Source organism: Scedosporium apiospermum (assembly GCF_000732125.1).
Source record: "Scedosporium apiospermum strain IHEM 14462 chromosome Unknown SEQ_SAPIO_0143, whole genome shotgun sequence".
NCBI classification, from domain to species: domain Eukaryota; kingdom Fungi; phylum Ascomycota; class Sordariomycetes; order Microascales; family Microascaceae; genus Scedosporium; species Scedosporium apiospermum.
Genome location: NW_015971844.1, coordinates 15079 through 36279, shown reverse-complemented (window position 1 = coordinate 36279; position 21201 = coordinate 15079). Strand labels below are relative to the sequence as shown.

Here is a 21201-nt window from a genome sequence, read left to right as displayed (position 1 = left end):
TGTTGGCTCTGTTAGACCTTCCTTTATTCCTCTGTACACCTCGTTGACCGTAGCCCTCGACTCACTGCTGAATGAGGCCGCCGTCTTAAAGTGAAAGAAAAATATCTAAATAGAGCTGCAATATGTTAAAATATCTCTAGATAGGTTACATTTCTAATAATAAAAAATTAGAAATATAATATTATTAATAAATAAATACATATTTACTTAACCAAGTTAAAATCGAGAAATTAATTTCAGCTATAGCTGACGCGAAACATTTATATTTATTCGCCCACGTCCATCATTCACCATAATAAAGAACTGTACTCGTTGGCATCTTCCTGCTCATGTATTCTCTAATCTTCGCGGAAACTGCTCCATGACCTGATGATGTCTTCAAAGCGGAAGGCGTTGTCCGCCGCCCAAGGCGCGACCAAGGCAGCCAGGGCATCTAATGCTTCAACTCCAGGTCCATCAACGCCACGCGACAATGGCGATAACCTCGAGCAAAGCGAACAGCCCAGCGAGATTAGAACAATGATCGCGCGAAACGTTCAAAAGTTTGACATCAGCGCTTTCCCATGCACACTCTCGCCTGGCGTCAGGGACATCGCCTCGGTCTTCTTCCAGTCTGAGCATGGACGAGACTTCACCGCCCTTCGGCTAAAGCCCAACCATAAGAATCTGCCATTGAAAATTGATGGTTCGGGGACTCTGATTCTCGAGACATTCCACCCGCTGGCGCCTCGTGTACAGGACTTCTTGATTACGATAGCCGAGCCGACCTCGCGCCCGACGTCCATCCACGAGTACCGGCTTACAACCCACAGTCTGTATGCAGCCGCCTCTGTCGGCTTGAGTCCGGACGATATCATTAATACACTTGAGCGGTTCTTGAAGACCGAGATGCCACCAAATGTGATTCAATACATTGCCTACCGTGGCAAGAGCTATGGCAAGGTGAAGTTAGTGCTGAGGAATAACAAGTATTTCGTGGAGACCACAGATCCAGCGATCCTGCAGGCACTGCTCAAGGATCCTGTGATAGGTTCATGCCGAGTACAAGGGTCGGAGCAAGTTACGACGAGCGCCCCAAAAATGGCTGGACTTGTCATTGCTGGGACGATGGAGGCTGCTGGCGTGAAGGAGGCCGAGGGACTAGGCGAAGGTAACTTGAACCAGGTCCAGGAACTTCTGAAACAGAACCCCATGGCAGAGGACGATGACGATGACGATGAGGATACCATTCACGCATTTCAGATTGACGATGAAAAAGTCAGTGCAGTTGCTCAGCGGTGTCTGGCACTACACTTCCCTGCACTCGAGGAGTATGATTTTAGGAATGACCATGCAAATCCGGACCTTAAAATAAATCTACGGCCAGAAGCCCAGGTCCGGCCATATCAGGAAAAGAGTCTAAGCAAGATGTTCGGCAACGGCCGTGCAAAGAGCGGCATTATTGTTCTGCTCTGTGGTGCTGGCAAAACTCTAGTTGGCATTACGGCCGCCTGCACGATCAGAAAGGGGGTTGTCGTCCTGGCTACGAGCAACATGTCGGCGATCCAATGGAGAAACGAATTCATAAAATGGTCAAACATTAACCCTGACAATATTGCCATTTTCTCCTTAGACAACAAATCCGTGTCTACTGGGAACACTAGAATTATTATTACTACCTACTCGATGGTAACGAACACTCGAGAACGAGCTCACAAGCGAAGATGATGAACTTTCTCCAGAGCCGGGAATGGGGCCTCATGCTTCTAGATGAAGTCCACGTTGTGCCCGCGCAGATTTTCCGGAGAGTCATTGGCTCCATTAAATCCCATTCCAAGCTTGGCCTAACAGCAACGCTCCTTCGAGAGGATGGTAAAATTGAGGACCTGAACTTTCTGATTGGGCCGAAGCTGTATGAGGCCAACTGGATGGAACTATCATAAAAGGGCTTCATTGCGACAGTCCAGTGCGCCGTTGTCTGGTGTTCGATGCCGACTGAGTTCTACGAGCACTATTTACCGGCAAACCCGCGGGATCGATCCATATTCTGCGTTATGAACCCGGTCAAATTTCAGGCTTGCCAGTACTTAATCAAATATCACGAAAGTCGTGGCGATAAGATAATTGTGTTCTCGGACAACGTATACGCTCTCGAGGTTTATGCAAAGAAGTTGATGAAGCCTTTCCTTTATGGCGGCACAAGTAACTCCGAGCGGCAGGATATCCTGAACTTCTTTAGACGTTCGCCAAAATGTAGTACCCTCTTCCTGTCTAAAATCGGCGATACTTCGCTCGATCTTCCTGAAGCGACTTGCCTTATTCAAATTTCCGCACAATATGGCTCCCGTCGCCAGGAGGCCCAACGACTAGGACGCGTTCTACGAGCTAAGAGGCGAAACGAGGAAGGCTTTAACGCCTTCTTCTACTCTCTGGTATCGAAGGATACGATGGAGATGAGCTACTCCTCTAAGCGGCAAGCTTTCCTTGTGGACCAGGGCTATGCATTTAAGGTGATCACACATTTGAAGAACATCGAAAGCATGCCGGACCTGGCCTTCTCCACCCCGGAGGACCAGAACGAGCTCCTTGAAAAGATCGTCGTCGACGTTGAGAGCAAGCCGTGGAAAGAGGAGCAGGAGATGGCTGGCCTCTTCGCAGAGGGGAACATGTTTTATAAACCTGATGGTAAGCCGCAGCGCAAGACAGCGAATAGGAGGACGGGGGGCACGTTGAAGGGCCTTGGTGGTGGGCAGGATATGGCCTATGCGGAGCAGAACAAGAAGGCAGGGAAGAAGAAGAAGGGCCCGCAAAGCGCGTTCTTCAAGTCAATCAAGAGGGAGAACGAGAGGCGCAGGATGTAGGTCTTGTAATGGTTAACTACATGATATGAGTAGGTTTAGATTGACGAAGAGGAATATGATACCCAGTTTGCAAACAGAGACGGACAGAATGGAAGAGCGAAGACGAAGATGAGTTCATGAAATCCATGGGGATGGTGATCAATTGATGTCTGAGTAAGTCCGAAGTCGCACGAACTGGGAGACGAAGTACCAAGGTACACAGGCCAGTGCGTGGGGTGATCCAGTCCCATTCCTCGGCGAATTGTTTTTCAGCCCCGTCCGCCCTCGGCATGACACCCACACAGTGCAGACGCCAGCTCTTACACGCCCACTTTGACCCTTGCTCGCCAACTTTCGGCAGCCTCGCAAACGCCAAAACCCGCCGCCTCTCGTAAATTGATTTCTCGGTCTGCCCCCAGACCCAGCGCGAAGAACAGCACACAGCGATCACCAGTCAATCCCAGGAATTTACCATTTTTTTCTGTCACATAGCTCTCTCAGTTGGCACATTGTCCTTTATATATATCCAGAAAACCAGCCCCTCTCTTACCTAAAACATTACAAGACATCTGTTCCCTCTGAAGCTCGACTGCTTGACCTGCAATTCGCCATGGCGTCGCAGCAAGCCATTTTTGCACAAACAATAGCTGCGATCAAGCGAAATCTAAAGAGAAAGGCATACGGTAAGCATCTACTGCTTTTCCCCTCTCCTAACCCGGAAGGAGACATAAACTAAGGCAGCTCTCAATCAGAATCCGATTCGGACGATTCGATCGACCATAACGGCAACCGCGGGCAGAAGCTAAAGAAACGAGCTCGATTTACCCGACAAGGACAACTGGCGCCACCAACGGGACCCGAAGTGTATAAAGAGGCATGCAACAACCACCCAATTTTTCTTCCTACCGACCGAGCCCCTAACCGTGTAAACAGGAGATCGAGTACGCCGGCACGAGGCGGAGCATCATTAGCCGAAACCCAGCACTCATCGATGACGACGGCTTCGAAGTTGATAGCGAGGATGACGATGAGCGCCTTCAAGACGCGCTTGCAAATGCCGCCGATATGAACCCATACGCGAATGTTCACCTTGAACGTAAGCTCGTGGCCTCCACGCCCCTCATCATACCCCTCCAGTAGAGTTCTAACCCTCTCGCTTGCCAGAAATCCTCGCGCCCCTGACCGCTGTCACCGACCTCGCTGACCACCCCGCCCTCGCGACTGCCTTCAAATCGAAGAACCTCACACAACTAGCTAACCAAGCTAGCGAGTTGATGCGCAAGGAGCAACGTGCGCTGTGGAAGGTCAAGAGGCTCATGACCGGGTTTTGCGGGGACTATACGTGGATTCCTTGCGGCGTACTCGTGGGTCCGAACGACATCGAGCTCTACAGAGACGATAGCGCATATCAAGATCTCGTCAGGCAACGCTTGGCTATAACAGGACTCTCGGGTGGCTCCTCGGGCGCGGCCGTAAATGCCGAGCAGAAACCAACAGTTAATGGCGCGTCTAGCGCAGCAGATACGTCGCCGGCAAAGGACGCCGGCGAGAAGGCCACGGCCGCCGATGATGTAACAATGGCGGACGTAGATGCTGTGCAGCAATCAGACAAAAATGCGTCGCCCGACAAGGAGGAGCCAGAGAAGGATTCCGATCAGGGCCGGTCGCAAGGAGGTGTCGAGGCGGCCGAGAAGTCATCAACTGCGGATCCAAAACCAGGCACGGGTTCGTCGGAGAAGCCAGCCAAGTCAGAAGAGAACATGAAGTCAAATTCCAGTACAGGTCCGGAGACGGTTACGGCCAAAGCCGTCGACAATGAGAATGTGGAGATGAAAGATGCCAACGCTACGACGAGCAACGAGGAGGCCCGCGACTCCCATGAAAATAACGAAGTGGGGCAACCGTCAGTCAAAGCTTACGCAGAGTCCGACGACTTCCCCATCCATCCCCTCTTCACTCCACCTACATACCCCCGACCGGATAGAGACATGGGACTCCCAGAAAACGAAGCTGAAAATGTCCGGCATCTATTGTCTCTTTACATCCAAAAGCAAGAGGAGGTATCCCGGGGAGCGGTGAAGCTCTACCTTAACCTATTAAAGGCCGACCGGCTACGGCAGCAGGTCCTTAGGTGGTCCAAGGCTGAGGGTCACGTTGGCGAGTTGTCGGACGGCGAGGATTGGTATGATTGGGAGGAGTGGAACCTGACTGAAGACTTGAAGAAGGGCCAAGATGAGGAGGAGGAAGAACTTCCGGTGGGCAAGAAGACTAGAACTCGGCGGAGCTGATGGATCGCTGGCATCGGTGTCGGTGGTGTTGGTCTTCAGGAGAGGCTTGACGGGATTACGATTTTCCTTTTTCCTTGTGTTCTTGTATGGGCTAGGCTTGGTTATCTTCGTCACGATTCCCACAGTATTGCGTTAGGACTCTCAATTCCTTTTAACTCTCGTCCACGAAATTGGTCGGTCACTTGGTAAGAGAAAAGTTGGCCGAAGCTGTGAATTCTCTGCTGTGTTGTCATCGGCCAAGAAAATCCAGTTTTTCTACAGACCGTCACCAAGTGTCGATAATCACCCGTCACAAATGGGCCATAATCTCTCATCAAGATATTACTGTCTCTTTGGTCAAGTTTTCGAGTAAAAAGTCTTTGGCGAGGGCCGATCTATATTTACAGGGACCAAAGGCATCGAGGACCTCTGGTTCCCCGTGGACTCAGCGGGAGAATGAGAGCTTCGACCTGAGAGTTGAGACGGAGGAGTTGTGGAAGTTAGTCGCTGAATCGCTGCCTGGGGCATCCCGAGCATACGGGAGAATGACCCCAAGGATGTGGGTGACCTTGTTCCCAAGCTGCCTCCCTCTTGTTTATGTCAATTTAGCGAAGTACTTTCTCGAGAAGGGCAAATACCAATACGGAAGTGAGATTGAGAATCTCATAAAGTGCTAGGGCGGCACTGTATCAAGCCTTCACCTCTTCGGCTCCACTTCTGATGGGCAGCTCGTCTTCGAATCGAATGCCATCGTCTAGCTGGCGGACGCTCGGTCTCTTCTCCTTCTCGGCCGCTTACAAGGGCTGGGTTCTTCACCTCACTGACGCCTAATTTGCTTCGTTCGGAGGGCATCGTCCACCGCGACAATCGGGCCGTTAACCTTCTCTTTCCAGACTTGCTTCCCCTCGATGTGATACAGGCTGAGGATATCTCAAGGTTCGCCATCTTCCATGGCCCAAGACCTTGGTGCTAGTCTTTACCCAGTTGACAGTTGTCAGTCTGTTTCAGCCTCAGACGACGACCTTCAGAGCCTCGGTGCCACAACGCCAACCTCTTTGAGACTCATCGATTTGGTTGCGCCGGTACCCTCTCGCACACCGCCATTGCGAGTAGCAGAGTACGATTGGCTCTCGGATACTGTACTCAACCACACACGCGGGGTATGTTTTGGGGACACCTGATAGAATTGGGGGCAGAAAGGCCTGAAGGATGCCAAATATTGATGGGAGGAGTGACGAGGAGTGACGAAGTACTTTGTACCACAAGAGCGCATCCAAGAATTTATGCATCAAAACATCCAGGCAACAACTCGAAGTGAGGCAAGTGTCTATCTTTCTTTTCAACTCAGTTCCCACCTCCTAACTTTACCATCTGCAAGAAACATGGCTATCCAGTTCTGCAATGGCTGTGGGGATCTTCTACCAACGGCCAAAGAAGACCAGTCTAAAGTGAAATGTGACTGCTGTGGTGTATTGAATAAGAGTTCGTGTTTTGCACTGGCGCTTTGGGAGAATATGAGCTAACTGTTATCTGAACAGACAAGTTAGTTGGTGCCACTATGACTACCACCATTAGTTTTCCTTCCAAGTTGCGCGGCGAAGTATCCACACCTTCGGCAGCTCAGAAGCCAGAGCTGAACTGGCCTACTATCGAGGAGAAGTGCCGGAAGTGTGGTGCGAAGGAGGTCAGATACACGACTCTTCAATTGAGAAGCGCGGATGAGGGCACAACTGTCTGGTATTACTGTCCCGCCTGCAACCATAGGTAGGTCAATTATCTTCATTCTAACATTTCTGTGGTTTTCCTGGGAGACTAAGTTGGTTTTAAGATTTCGAGAAGATAACTAGCACTGGCAGATCCCATCAATTAGAGGTCAAGTGCAGCATGCTCCGCACACTAGTGGATGCTTCTTCACTTTAATTCACTTTAAATCCAGATTGCCCCTGCATCAAAACCTGGTGTAAGTCCACCTAGAAGGAGCAATAATAGACACTGCGATCTCGTCCTGGTGATTATTCCTTGAAATCTCTCCATCAGACGAGGCCGACAAATTATGAAATCGCGCTCCTCGCACACTGCGAAGTACTTCGTAAAGTGTAGGATAACGGAGGAGCTAAATATACATGTTCACTTTCCCCTCCAAGTTTAGACACCCGTCGTGGAGACAGCAGCCCTCACTTCGCAGAGGAGTCCAGAGCATCAAGCCGTCCAGAGTCAGTATTGGCGGTAACCGGGCAGGGGCTCATTTATTTCTAGCTCCGTGAGCACAGTATGCATTAACACTCTCCAAGAAACAGTTATAGGCCATATCTCGGTGCTGTTTTTTGGGCTGTGATCTGACTCATGAAAGAGACCACATGCAGTTTTCAACGTTCACTGACAGGGACAAACAATCAAATGAGTTGAGGTGATTAATAAGCTCTTTTTTGCTGCACCACAACTCTGTTACCCGCAATAGTGCTTTCAGTACGAAGTACTTCGTACCGAGTATTAATTTGGTCATTGGTGGCAGAAGTTCGGGGATAGAGCCTAAGGAGGGGTTTCGAAATTCAATCGCTCGTGACGTTTTACCCCTCCTGAAGCTCTCCGAAGCAGGCACTCGCGACAACAACGTGGATGGCATCAAACACCGACTCTCTAGAGGATTCTCTAAGGACCCTCCGTGAGGAGGGGTTCCTAATTTTAAATGATTCACAAGTCGGAGACCTCGTCTCAGAGATGGAGGACAGGGGCTTCCCATTTTTGACGTCGTATGGTCTCCACTACTGCAAACAACATATCCTGGACAACGAGGTACGGCAAACTAACTACATGCGCCTAGTGGCTGGCTGTCATCTAATATTCATAGAATGTCCGGCCGATTCTCGAAGGCCTCCTCGGCACTTGCAAGCTTGGACATTGGATAAGATATAACTCCCTCCCCGACCGTATCGAGTGCTTTAGGAAGGGTGGCAGGCGGGCAGGTCTGCGGGCTCTCGTCGTTCAGCAGTGGGCGAAGGGGTCGCAAGCGGTCTACTACGCTGGTTCACACCTCCACGACTTGCCTGCGGTGCCAGGGGAGCGGTCCTTATACGAAACGGAGGAGGAGGAGTTGGAAAAAGCTGGCTGTAAGGCGATTGAGAAGATATTTCGAGATGGAGAGCTGTGAGCCCCCCCCCCCCCCCCTTTTTTAAAAAAAATTATTCTTTTATCTTTATTTTTTTTTTTTATTTTTTATTTTTATTTTATTTTTTCTTTCTTTTTTCCTTCTTTTTTTTTTTTTTAATTTATTTCTAATCTATATAATATTTTATTTATTACTAGATAAACTATAGCTCTTCTACTAATTATTTATAGAGTTCCTTTATTTTATTTATTTTCATTTTTTATATATTTTTACTATAATTAAAATTTTTCTATTTAATTAAATAGAAAAATTTTAAATATAGTAAAAATATTTAGGAACTTATTAAATATTTAATAGGCTCTTAAGTATTTTTATTATATTTAAAATTTTTTTATTTAACTAAATATTTAATTTTTTATATAATATTACTTAAACTAGTATATAATAATATCCCTATAGAAGAATCTATAATAGTAGAGCTTAAAGAAGATATTTAAAAAGCTAAGAAAATCCTTAATTTAATAAATAATAATAATAGGAAAATTAAATATTTAGTTAAATAAAAAGTTTTAGAAGTTAATTATAAACTAAAACTACTAAAAAAAATAAAAAAAAAAAATAAAATAAAATAAATAAAAATAAAAATAAATTAAAAAAAAAAAAAAAAAAAAAAAAAAAAAAAGAAGGCAGGCCTGCCCTAACAATGTGCTAGAGTAATTCGCGATGCCCGGCTTTACGTAAGAAGTGTTAGCGGATATGCAATCACCTTCATATTTGCGACGGAAGATGTACTTGCAGGTTGGCCTAAGATTATTATTCCAAATTCACCTGAGCTGGCGCGGACGGTCGTCAATATGGAAACTCCAACGATTGGGGTCAATTTCGCAATTAAAGACGGAAATAGAACTCGTTAAACCGTATTCGAACCATCGTTGTATCCGTGATATAAATTAGAATCTTGCCCTGCATCTATTATTCCCCAATCCCCACTGCATGGTATTGAGCTCAGAATCTGCAGGAGAGGAGCATCAAGACTGTCGGGTGGCGGTTGCGCCAAGTCCGACTGGATCATCTGAGTCGAAATATCCCCAAACCCGCCTACCCCAGCTATTCCAACTTCCCCACTCAGCGAGAATGGTAAAGTCGTTTCCGGTTGTGGAGAGGTAAGTAATGGAATCGATCCTAGTGAGAGTCAGAAGAGACTATACAAACGTCGCAGTTGGACTGAGGGGAGAAGGGGAGGGGGCCGGGGGGAGACGTACTGTTAATACGTTGGGAGCTGTTCATGGGCATCCCATTAATGCCCATGACTCTTTTGCCACCTGATATCCTTGGACCTATATCGGCCACCTCCCACGTTCTCTTCTTACTTATGGGTTGGGCACGCGCAGAGAGGTAGGCGGTTTTTGCAAGGCTTAGTTCACTGTTGGCACGGCGTGCCAACTCGTTGTACGTCTCCTGCATATAACCCGCCTTCCTACCAGTCTCATTCCTATGATTTTCTTCCGCATGTCTTATAAATTCGCTTGCCAATTTGAATGGGCGGAAACAGAACACGCATACTTCCTGGCATGTGATATCTGCTCAAGATGTTACTGAGTAGCCAACGGAAGCCGAGAGGGTCGGATATTCACGTTTCTGAAAGTGACGCAGAAGCTTCTGCTTGGTCCGAAATGGGGTTGTTCGATCACAGTCAACATGAGGGCAGATTTTCAATCGGGGGTCAGGATCATGGGGACTATCATCTGAATGTTCGCCATCACTGTCGGTGTTTACTCTCGAGTGCGTCCGACACTTCTCGATTCGGGTTATGTGGTACGCTTCTTGTGACTGGAGAAGTCAATGTTGTACGAAGAACAGTTGCAGTTTACTTACTCGAATATCTTCGAGATGATCGTTCAACGCTGTCCTCGATGTAAAGTATGCGGAGCAAGTACATTGGTAGCTGTCGTCCGACATGGCGACCCTTGTTGAAACCGAACGCGAATGGGGATGAGAGAGACGCGAGTATGAGGGGTAATGACCAGTTATCCGGTATTTCGTTAAACCGACTCCGGTCAAACTAATCATGATTAGGGCAAACTCTGTTGTCGGGCTTCCATGGTCTTGGGCCGCCCGAAAGCTTCGATGTTATAAGACCCGACCGTCGAGCAGTCACACTTAACGGCCTCTCTCGTTCGAAATAATATTTCTGGCTTTTTACAGACCGACACTGCGGAAGTGGCTCAGCTTTTTAAATCCGATCCTCTACTTCCTGATCAGACAGAGACGCAAAATGGCCAATTGCGAGACCTGCCTCGGCCAAGGCATCAAAGGGACCAAATGTCCGACTTGTGGACATCCCAGTGCATAAGGCCGAAAACGAACCCTTCTTGTAAGTGGCTAGATCCTCATTATTCCCATCTCCCTGTCTATTCGGTTCAGAATTGGTAGCCTATTAACATCTCCTCATGGAAAGTTGTTCACAACGTCAGACCCCTGGTTCTGGGGGGGTCAATATTACCATGGGGAAGGGCACAGCGGCTTGAGATCTGAGATTTGCGCTTGGCATGCATTCCATTACCAGAAAGCTCAGATGTGCTCATGATTCCATTTCTTATCTCCACATCTGTGTTAGCATGTTAGCATATAGTTGGTGTTCCGTAAGAAAAGAGAAAAAAAAATTACCTTGATTCCAAGACCTTACAGTGATCGGAAAGTGAATATGTCTCAACTGCATGCAGTATTCGCCTTGAGTCTAACCACGGGCCCGTGGTCAGCCTTCGAAATATTCTCCGCGACAGCCAGCCTCCCAATGCGTCGCAACAGGAGGGTACCACGGATGTGTGGTAAGCGTACGAGTGACCACGGATTTGTGGTTAGCAGAGAGCCTTGCCAGCCTGTTCCCTGCATCCAACCGGCCTCAGCCACCTCCGCAACGAAACGCAAGAAACGGGCATGCCATCCTCGCGGACCAACACATACATCCAGGAACTTTTTCTACTTGGGCAAGGGTTGGCGCAGGGGAAAGCACCCATTTCACCCGCTTGCCAACTTCGGAATATTTGCTTTCGCGGCGGGAGCACTGCCCAGAGAAATACAACCCCTACCTTTTCGCCCTGTCTATCTAGCACCAGAAACCCTCACGTGTCTTCGTAGACCGCTATAGACGTTATTTGCCGTGACGCAACGCAAAACTTCGGACCCTGCTCCTCCAGGCTGCATCACCAACAGGCCAGGATGGGCCGTGATCTACTAGTTCCGCATCGCAGAAAAGGTGTCTCCGAGGCGGATCTACAACACTTTGAGATTATGAACTCATAGCATTAACCCGACCAGCAGTGTATGTGTCGGCCCAGTATTGCGCAGCAGTCACTAGTGAGTATTCTCGGTCACCGGCGGTCTATTTGGCGGTAGGGATGAGTTTAGAAAGGTGGTTGATTTTCCCGAAGTGTGGTCACTATTCCCTGTATGAAGGAGACTGTCCATAAACACAAGAGAGCATCGAGTACGGCCATGGCTTTTAGGGAAAAAGAAAAAAAAAACTTCGTGGACATATCCCTGTGGGTGCTTTCTAGTAATGCTTGTAGCTAAGGTTATTAGATAAAACAGATCTTCGTTCGAGATTCCCATTGTATATATTCATATGGGGTAAAGACCGGAATCTATGATTCCTTCAAGGCGTAGGGCCAGTGATCTTTTCCCTCAGATTTATCAATACAAAGCCCAGTACTTGCTCCAAGTAGATCAGGTATACGATCGTTTACACTTGTTATTCAACGCCATCATAGATAATGTGATTATGGGAGCTGTTAGTGGAATTCGAGGAGGCGGTGGGAAATGTAACGAAGATCACCGGAGTGCAAGGGCGAGAAGGAAGAGGGGGAGAATGAAAGGGAGAATGTCACGATGTCAAGGGCTTTCTTCAATCATGACACTTCACAGCGAGCACTGCGGGCAATCGGGAACGCTTACCCTAAGTCGGTCTCGAAGAAAAGATCATTTGCGGCAGGTTCTCGAGAAAATAGACACTGGGTAGGTAAATCATATGTGTTATATAGCGTGCTTCTAACTGGTTAAACAAACTCGAGTGCACAACTTGGCATTATATTGACCAGCAGATTGAGTAACACATCTCTCCCAACTGAATTCGTGAGAAGCTGAGATTTTCTCGCAATTAGTGAAACGGACAAGCTCTCCGACAGCAAGGTTACTTGCCTACGGTACACCGTACATGATCGAACGGTTCATTTTGAGCTCTGAGCCTTCTTGCAATCAGGGCAGGGGCCGTAATTCTGATAGTCCTCCACGCCGCTGGTGGTGCAAATCCATATTCCCTCCTCCAGCTTGCGAATGCACGGGACTACATTGTCCCCGGTGATCGAATGCCCGCAAGCATATACGATTCGTGGCAGGTGGCACATGTTGCTAAAGCCATGAGAATCGAGCAAGGTCACAGAGTCTCGGGAACAGCAGTAGTCAACTGACCTTCAACTTATAAAACGCTTAACTTATCTGCAGGCGATCTGATGATGCTTTCTCAGGATACTGACTGGATTGAGGATTGGCTTCACTTCCAATCACAACTGGGAGTGAGAGGAATGCCTTCTTAAATGCCTCCCGACTCAACCCATCGCGATCTATCTTGGATAGAACTGTCCAGGAGGTGTAGCTTGCTCTCTAGAGCCTCCGTGAATGCGTAGTCGCTGAGCCGGGCCATCGAGTCGAGAGGATGGGAGGGTGTGGTCGTCGCCACTACGTGATGGCTACTCATGGAGGTTACCGTAGATTCGTGGTAATTCGACGGTCACCACGAGCCTGTGGTTATGTCCCGCTCAATCCTACGGCCCGGGCACCTCCGACTCAGACTACATTGTTCGGCCAGCACAGTTATTGTCAGCCTCGCTTTCGTGGCCCTTATAACTTGCCCGCGAGACTGCAGGTTTGTGGTAATCCCTACCAACTACACATATTCGTAGTACGTTTCAACGCCATTGGTTGTCGGTCGCGAAGCAATCCTATCTCGAGTTAGATATTTCGAAGAATCTTTCCAGCTTTCCAATCGGAAATTCAGGCTACACTAAGAATAACACGCACCCGATGCGGAAGTTTGGATGTAGAGCAATGTAGGTTCGCGTATAAGTCGACTCGGTCCATCTCGCCGGCTGGTGGTCATCGATCTGCAGAGCACCGAAGAGTAGGGGAGAACCTAACCACAAGTTTGCGGTAATCCCTCACTTACCGCACATTGGTGGTACCGACAGCTACCAGTTCACCAAGATTAGCCAACCCATTTAGAAACACCAGAAGTATGGCTCCTTCACTTGTTGTGACTTCGGAGCAGTACCCTGGCTGAGCCTGTTGCTGCCTCCATGTGCGGATGCGCACTCTCATCCTCTTCTATCACAGTTGAGGGGACTACCCGCACCGGGTGTAGATATGGCATTTCTCAGGGCCGCCAGAAGCCAGCTGGAAAGCATACGTAGAGTTACGTTTTGTATCCTCAGGGTTGCGTCGGAACATGGTGCCACGGTATGTATGAACATGACTCCCAGATTCAGACAGGGACTTACAGTCGGGCACCTTCTCGTACTGCAAGTTTACTTCGTATGTGCATTTTTCACATCTTTTTTGGTGATGAAAGCCATGTGTTAGCATCCGAGGTTCGCGAAAATCAACCGCATTTGCTGCTGTGGGCTCCCTGCTTCTCTTAAGGGGTGAATATTGCCCAGCATTCGATTTTCTACCTGTCCGGATTTGACTCCATCGTTTCATCACAGAACCCCACCGTCTCAGCGTCTAGTATATCGACATACCAACAGAAATTTCGTTCTTGAGTTGCAACCGGGAAATATGACCTTTGTTGAGCAGAGTGTTTCGTATTATTGCGGGGACTCTGGTGTGTTCTGCAGAACTTCTGGCATCGGAAATTTTAGCATGGGAAATGTGGACGTTAGACTGCACGGATAGCATTTAATGTATGCCGTTTGGCATCGATGGCTGAGGGAGAGTTTTGAAATCATGGTCTTTAGGGGTCGGTCAGAATCATAAATGGATGATGGGAAGCGAGAGGGCTCGATGTGTTCGACGATATTCATCATCAACGGGCTCATTGTGATGGCTGACGTGATCTAGATTGTAGATCTGACGTCTTGCCTGTAAAACTCCAGTACATCTTCGGATAATTTCTCCTCTTTATCTCTGATCTAATGAGCAATTCGTTAGCAATTCGGAATTCACACTAATCACGACTTACCACTAAATGAGTCCAGTGCCCTGCCTGACCAGGCTCCAGAATCCGATGCGACAATGGGAAGAGTCAGGGGATCATTCAGAGGTCCGAAGTAACTGAGTGGCCCTCGACGAAACTTGTGGAAAAGACATAGAAAAGACACATTCTATCACAATCGGTCTCTCTTACTTCGATCCCGGCAGTATCGTTCTTGATTCAATCGAGTTCGCTGGGTTCCTAGCAGATCAATGCCAAGATTGACGGGCCAGGTACCGAAGCACTCTGATTGGGCAGTGCCGACTAGAACTAATTCTAAACGGAGAATTTCGAGCGCCTAAAACGGATCCATCGAACTCTAAAAGGACCTCCAGGCTCTCCGCTCGCTGAAACTACACATCTCCAATAGGCTTGCGAGCCGAGAAGACGTGCGTGGCGGTCTTCGTGCGTCCAGGATGGGCACGATATTGGACTCTAGTGGAAATACTTTTTCTGAGCCGGTCGGTTCCGTTTTGGGTCAGATGTCCGAGTTGGTCATGGGTAAGGGATTGACTCGAGGCTGGAATCGATCATGGACCAAGACGAGGATGTTCACGCGGGAGGGCACTTGATTCGTTCGAGGCACATCGGTGGTCACATTAAAGGGGTGAGTGGGACGAACCTGGAGAGATTCTGTTTCCAGGGCTCGGGTGGCATTTCGGTGGAGTAGAGTCGTCACCGGGAACACGTAGAGCATCGTCTTATACGAATGTGAGACTGAACTTGACGTGTCAGATTTTAAGACGGAGGCTGAACATGCTCTCCATTGTGACTGTTCGTTAGGTAGGACCGGTGTCGAGGGTTACGGGGATTTATTCCATCGTCCCGTACAGCCTCTAGCTACGGAGTATGAGGATGAGTGGTGGACCTGGAAAGATGAGATAGAAAGGCATGGTGCCCTCGTCCTGCGGTTCCTTAGAAACTACCAGATAGAGAGCCCGTTGAACCCTTCATAATGCTCACCGTACGGTTGATTCACCTCGTCTTCCTACCGCGTGCGTCTGTCGGGGGATTGTTTGAATCTATCTTCGGCTCAAGCACTACCCAGGCAACGGAGCCAGCTGTGCTCAGCCTCCCTTACGGCTCATTTAGGTCAGAATACAACGAGGTATCAGGCACGTTAGTATCACGAAAACTAAAGAGCTCACTTGCCAACAGGCGAAGATTCCCTAACTCCAAGCTGTGTAGTCATGCCTTTCGCAACATTCCCTACGCGGCGCCAGCAGTCGGAGATTTAAGATGGGTGAAACCAGCGCCGCCAGTAAATCAATCTAGGACTCAGCAAACCCGTGAAAAGCCAACATGCCCCCATGCTTTGATAAACGGCATCAACTTCATCGGGACCGGTAATGAGAGCCCCATCGGAGCCGCAATGAATCAGTTGTATGCGTCCGGCCGATTCTCTCCCGCCTGTCCACTTACACGACAGTATACTAACACCTTGGAGCTAGCCTCGGCGGACTACCTATCCCGAGCTTTGGTGAGGAGAGTGAGGATGTCTTCCAGCAATTCGTACAGCTGGCTGGCTGCGCCGACCAAGGTCTCGACTGCCTCAGAAAAGCTGACATCAAAACGCTCATGAGCGCAAATCACGAGTTGATGCAGAATCAAGTCCCTGGAATTTTTCCCCGTAGGACCGACACCTGACGAGTCCATCCAACAATTCCCAGTCCCGGAGCTCGCGACATGCAACTTTTGGAAGATAGAATCGCTCCTCCTCTCGCACTGCTCCAATGAAGCCGTTCTCTTCCTCGACGGCTTCATCGCCACTAATGCCGACTTTGACAATTTCCTCACCACTGTCTTTGCGAATCACACGGCTGATATTGGCCTCAACCAGAAAGTCGCCGACTTCTACCCAGAAGTTGGTTGCCCCCAGGCCAAGTACAAGACTCAAGCGGACCGCAGGGCAGACTCCGTCAGAGATAGCAGCATGGCATGCAACATCCGCTACCTTACTGAAGCCTACGGCGACTCTAAGGTCTGGAACATGCAGTACTCCGTATCTCCGGGCTGGCATGCCATGGATCTCGTCGCGGTATTCTACAACAAGCACTTCTCATCGTCGAGTTGGAACGACGTGCTCAAGAACTTCGTCCTGTTACCATTGGGGATCCTCCTCTCGGACATCAGTGCGGCTCACCAGAGCTACCTCGCCTCGTACACCGTTAGAGGAGACCCCGGCGTCGACAGAGTCGTGCTCAACGTCCTGCCCACGGTGAAGTGGAATCACCCGCGCAGCTCGTCCGGGGAGAACGTAGGCGGAGTTGTGGGCATTGGCAACTTTCTCGTCAGCGAGGTTGAAGATGGGTGGATGCGTGCAGGTTTTGGAGGGAGTTTTTACGCGGCGGCGACGGCGGAGGGAGGGTACGTGGCACCTGGGGGAGAGGTATCTCAGGGTTTGGTTGGGGTGGAGAAGGATATCAGACGGAGATATGAAGGTATCGATAGATGATACTTAGTGGACGGTAATATAACGAGCGACACCGAGGTTTTCCTCCTTTTTATTTATATATATTTTACTCAGACTATGTTCGGCGGAAATGCCAGTAATATCTTGATCCCGAGACCACGAGATCCCAGCAGCCGAATTTCATTAATAAGGAACGGACCATTCTCCATCCTCGAAAGAGCGAATACGTAGTGAGTGAATAAATACAAAGGAAACGTAAACGTTATTGAGCATGTCCAAGGAAACGAAATCAAATGGGCATTAGAACTACAAAAGAAAGCGGTAAAGGTGGTAAACATCATCGTGGCCAAGTTGATGTTCAATCTTGGGAGTTGAAAATATGAACAGTGGATCACAAAAGAAAGAAAAGGATGGAGAAAGAAAAGTATTGGGGAGGGGGACGGACCAGCAATATATAGGAACGTAATTTATCCTGGTTCCCCAAGTTGTCATAGATGCTGTCTCAGACTCTCAGATATAATGAGACGGCAAGGGACGTCAGAGCGGCAAAGTCTATCCTTACTGGGATAGAATACTGGTGCCACACAAATACTGGGCGTTGGCAATTCGGTGAGACACGAGTCTCACCTGTCAGCGCCACAATACGGATAACGATGAACGTATATCAAGACTCATCGGCCTGGTAACCCGCAAAGGGATCCCCGCCGGGGTTAGGAGTCCCCAGAATTCTTGGGAACTCAAACGTTGTGCTAAATTCTACCGCGGAACCATTGTTGTCGATGATTTCGGTCGGTTGAAAGTCCAGTGGGTTAATGAACTGGAAACCTTGGAGATCGGTGCCCGCTTGAATATTTACATCTTGTGTTCCTTCGGGCTGGACCTGAGGCAGAGCTTCGGTTTCCAGGGGAATGGTTGCGGAGGACGGGGGCATAGTAATAGACGCTTCAGGAACTTTGTGGTGCAACATCCAGTTAGTAACGAAACCCTCGACGCGACATCGTCAACTAGCAGAGAAATGCCTATAGGCTGTCCATACGAGAAGAAGATGAAGTTTGGGGGGGGGATTGAACTCACCAAACTCATTAGGTTGAAGTGATGCTGGTCCTGAAGCCGGATGTCGGAGCTGCAGGCCGATCTTCTCTACCAAGGCCTCTTGAAGTCTTGTGCTTATGCTGAAAAGCACGCCGATACCTCCCTGGTCTTTCAACCCCTCGGTCACTTTGAGTCGGAGTGTCACCGTATCGAGCCTGCAATACAAGCTCGGACAAGCAAAGCCTACTGTGGCATCGACAAAGTATTTCAGCTCACCGTGGTCCGGGGGGCAGGGCCGAGCTGTGTAACCAAGTTTCGCGACTAGTTCTGGATCAATATAATCTCCCTGCAGGGTATCCTTTTCCCCATAGACAAGTGTGCCTTTCGCTTTGGCAGTGGCATCATCGGGACCCAGAAAGGACGCGTCTACCATTGTGACCCGGTCGTCAAAACGGTGGCGCTCACGGAACACACCGTGTCCGATAAGCAGATTTGCCGGGTTCTGTCGCTGCGGCTGCTTGGATGGGTGCTTGTTCGCGACCGGCGGTCCAGTCAACTGAGCCTCCCACGGGTTGGCTGGGGGGACAGGAAGATTCGCAGTTTGGGTGGGCCATTGAGAGCTTGGGAACGGAAAGCCTTGAAAGCCTAGAGGAGTCTTGTGAGGCACATATCCTATGGCGCTAGCTCCCGAAATTTCCGTCACCGGCGTCATTGCATTCAGGTCGTTATCTGGGACGGCTAATGCGGTATTCGGGGTCCGGGTCGTCGCCATGCTGCTGTCTCCCGGGAGCAGCAGGGGTAATATGGGCCTGGCTTGGTTGTATACATGAACCGACGACGCATTTTGAGCGGTCCCTCGGTGTTTCTGCGGTTGCCGTTTCTTTGATATACCACTCCCTTGGGGTCCTCCTCTTCCACCATCTGATGGAAATAGCTTAAAGCCCTTCGTCGAAGGATAATGCTCGTCCCTTCCGCGAACGAGAGGGTTTGTGGCCATCGGAAGGGCGGCCGACGGATATTTCGATGCCAGTTCCGAGTTTGGTCAAGGGAACGTAACAATAAAATAAGAAGCGTGTGTTGCGGTCGATGAAGAGAGGGATCAACTGAAAGGACCCCGGCTCTCCGAGCCACCACTGCCTTTAAACGATAATAAGTTATTCCTTAGCAAGTGAAGAAGTAACCTGAGAGGGTGAGCTCGATGGAGGTGAAGAGAACCTGGCCGCCTGACCGTCCACGAAGAGAATTGGGCATATATCTATCGGCGGAGGTGGCTGCCCGCAGATATTACCTTGATCTGGTACTTGGAACTTTGTCAAGCCGTCCATCCTCTACTCTCAGTAATTTTCAAGTACGTGGTGTTGCGACGGAATTGCATCCATGAAGCGTATCTCCTTGCCGTGTTCCCCAACCATTGGCCAGGAGAGAATACATCGATGTGAAAGCGAGGAGGCATGCTCTCATTGGACTACGGGCAGGTTCGCCTTGAACGCCTTTTCTACAGAGACGAAAATTTCAAATCACAGCCTGGTCTACCATCCAGCATCTACCAAAAGAAGCTGCATGCTGCCAATCGTCGGCGTTCCAAGCCCACCCAAATAGCATTTCCCCGCTCGCACTCGTCGTAGGCGACCACACCATCTTGGATGTCTGCGTTTCAAGGCTGGGGCTGTGTCTTGGGGTGGGTGGCGAGAGAAATTCCAGTTTGCAAAATCCAGTGTTTGCTGGCTCAGTTGTCTGGGTCCATGACTCTGAGAAGGCTGGGCGATTCTCGATCTACAATGCTTCTAGTCTGCGCAAGAGGAGATGAGTGAAATGGCGATATTGAGAGGGAAGAATGTTTACCAACCCCGTCCCTCCCGTGTACCTGCTCTCGCTCGCCACAGCTCTCCGTCTGTCTCTTCTGTCTCGCCGGGAATGTCTCCCGCCCTGTGGTTTTAGGGCGAATTCACTTCATTTGGAATTTTAATTACATCCAATGAGCAATTCGCTTAGAGAGAATTCGCCCTGAAATATGTGTGTTATATAGTTGAATGTTTTCTTCCGTCCAGTCGACAAATCCCTTCCAACCCAAGCACCTTTCATCACTTCCTCGGTACGAAGACGACAAGTTCTTAAGCATTTTATATGGAGGCTTGCCATCGGCCTCAGGATGCGTTCCTGGGCCACCCTAACGACTACTACTCCCGCGATACTCGGTCGGCCCATGGAACCTATGGGTGCCCCTTTCCCAATAAGCAATACCAAGACTTCCTTTACTCTCCCATAACATCAATCCCGTCACCCGAGGAAGCCCGATTCAGCGACCCCCAGACTCCCCCGCAGTTGTCCCCCAACAATTTGAGATACCCCGATAGGCACGGAACGCCCGACGGGGAAATCTCTTTCCGCAGAAAGAATGTCCGCTACACGGAACCCACCCCGCCGGGAACCGAGGAATCATCCAGCGTCGAAGAGGATGATGAAGATGATCAAATGGATGACACCGTGAGCATCCATTCGATGACAACTTGGCCTGATAGGGAGCCGTCGAAAGGTAGTGAATCTAGCGAGCTAAAACAGGTGGTTCGTTTCGACTACGACTGGGCCGATGCCAACGCGGATGAGCCCCCAGTTCCTTGGGAAGAGGTGCCTTCTTATATCGACTTTCACGCGAATCGGGTAGCTCATGACTACTGGAAATGGGATCCGGATGTGCAGAAATGGAAGCACATCGACGAGAAGACGGGAGAAACCATTTATTGTCCAGCTGAGCTGGACTAATGCTGTTCAATCTGGGAATCTTTTGTCGCTCGGGAGCGAAACTTGCAGCCGCTTCGTTACAAGCACAGCTGGGTGGAGCCTAAGACCAGTTTGTTTCCTATTGAGTGATTAACTATATAACTAAATCTCGCAATGATGGATTTGATACTGCTCTACTCGGACTGAGTTGTTGTCTCCCCTTAGGTGAATCCCTGACAAGTGAAGCCGATGTGTTGATGCATCAATCGATCCTATTAATTGATCACTGGTGCCTTTCGCGCCCAGGGTCGAGAATCGTGGAATACCTTAAACGACCCGGCGTTCTGGGCAAGTCTGATGGTTCCTGCATATGTAGGCGATGGACCTCTTTTCTTTTCTCACGAATATGTAAGTTTCCAGTTTCAGGTTTGTAAAGAAGAGATCAATAAGCGATCTCTTGTATCTAGGGACACTAGCGCCTGGTTCGAGCTTGCTCAGCTCCAAGAAAACCAATCGGGACCAGTGAGTGAAGGCGAGAAGAGCCCCGGAACGATTCACCTGCCATGCAATAAGACGTTTGATCAATAAATTCCGTTTAA

The 21201-nt window shown here is 49.2% G+C and overlaps 4 protein-coding genes and 1 pseudogene across 4 annotated transcripts; 4 read left to right on the top strand and 1 right to left on the bottom strand.

Moving 5' to 3' along the window:
* Positions 1-369: 369 nt before the first annotated feature.
* On the top strand, positions 370-5107 carry SAPIO_CDS9314 (DNA helicase; the record flags this gene model as incomplete). Its single annotated transcript, XM_016790744.1, has 7 exons — positions 370-1668; positions 1722-1891; positions 2087-2836; positions 3467-3502; positions 3561-3681; positions 3753-3915; positions 3984-5107. 7 exons carry the CDS (start codon positions 370-372, stop codon positions 5105-5107), a joined length of 3663 nt encoding a protein of 1220 aa, XP_016639254.1.
* Positions 5108-7702: 2595 nt separating this feature from the next.
* On the top strand, positions 7703-8234 carry SAPIO_CDS9313 (Uncharacterized protein; the record flags this gene model as incomplete). Its single annotated transcript, XM_016790743.1, has 2 exons — positions 7703-7879; positions 7935-8234. The coding sequence occupies 2 exons, from the start codon at positions 7703-7705 to the stop codon at positions 8232-8234; spliced, it is 477 nt and encodes a 158-aa protein (XP_016639253.1).
* Positions 8235-15811: 7577 nt separating this feature from the next.
* Positions 15812-16894, top strand: SAPIO_CDS9312 (uncharacterized protein; the record flags this gene model as incomplete). Its single annotated transcript, XM_016790742.1, has 3 exons — positions 15812-15822; positions 15891-16050; positions 16142-16894. The coding sequence occupies 3 exons, from the start codon at positions 15812-15814 to the stop codon at positions 16892-16894; spliced, it is 924 nt and encodes a 307-aa protein (XP_016639252.1).
* Positions 16895-17516: 622 nt separating this feature from the next.
* SAPIO_CDS9311 (uncharacterized protein) lies at positions 17517-18656 on the bottom strand (the record flags this gene model as incomplete). The annotated part of the gene is made up of 2 exons (XM_016790741.1): positions 17517-17803; positions 17927-18656. The coding sequence occupies 2 exons, from the start codon at positions 18654-18656 to the stop codon at positions 17517-17519; spliced, it is 1017 nt and encodes a 338-aa protein (XP_016639251.1).
* A 1352-nt stretch (positions 18657-20008) lies between these two features.
* On the top strand, positions 20009-20644 carry SAPIO_CDS9310 (annotated as a pseudogene; the record flags this gene model as incomplete).
* Positions 20645-21201: the final 557 nt, after the last annotated feature.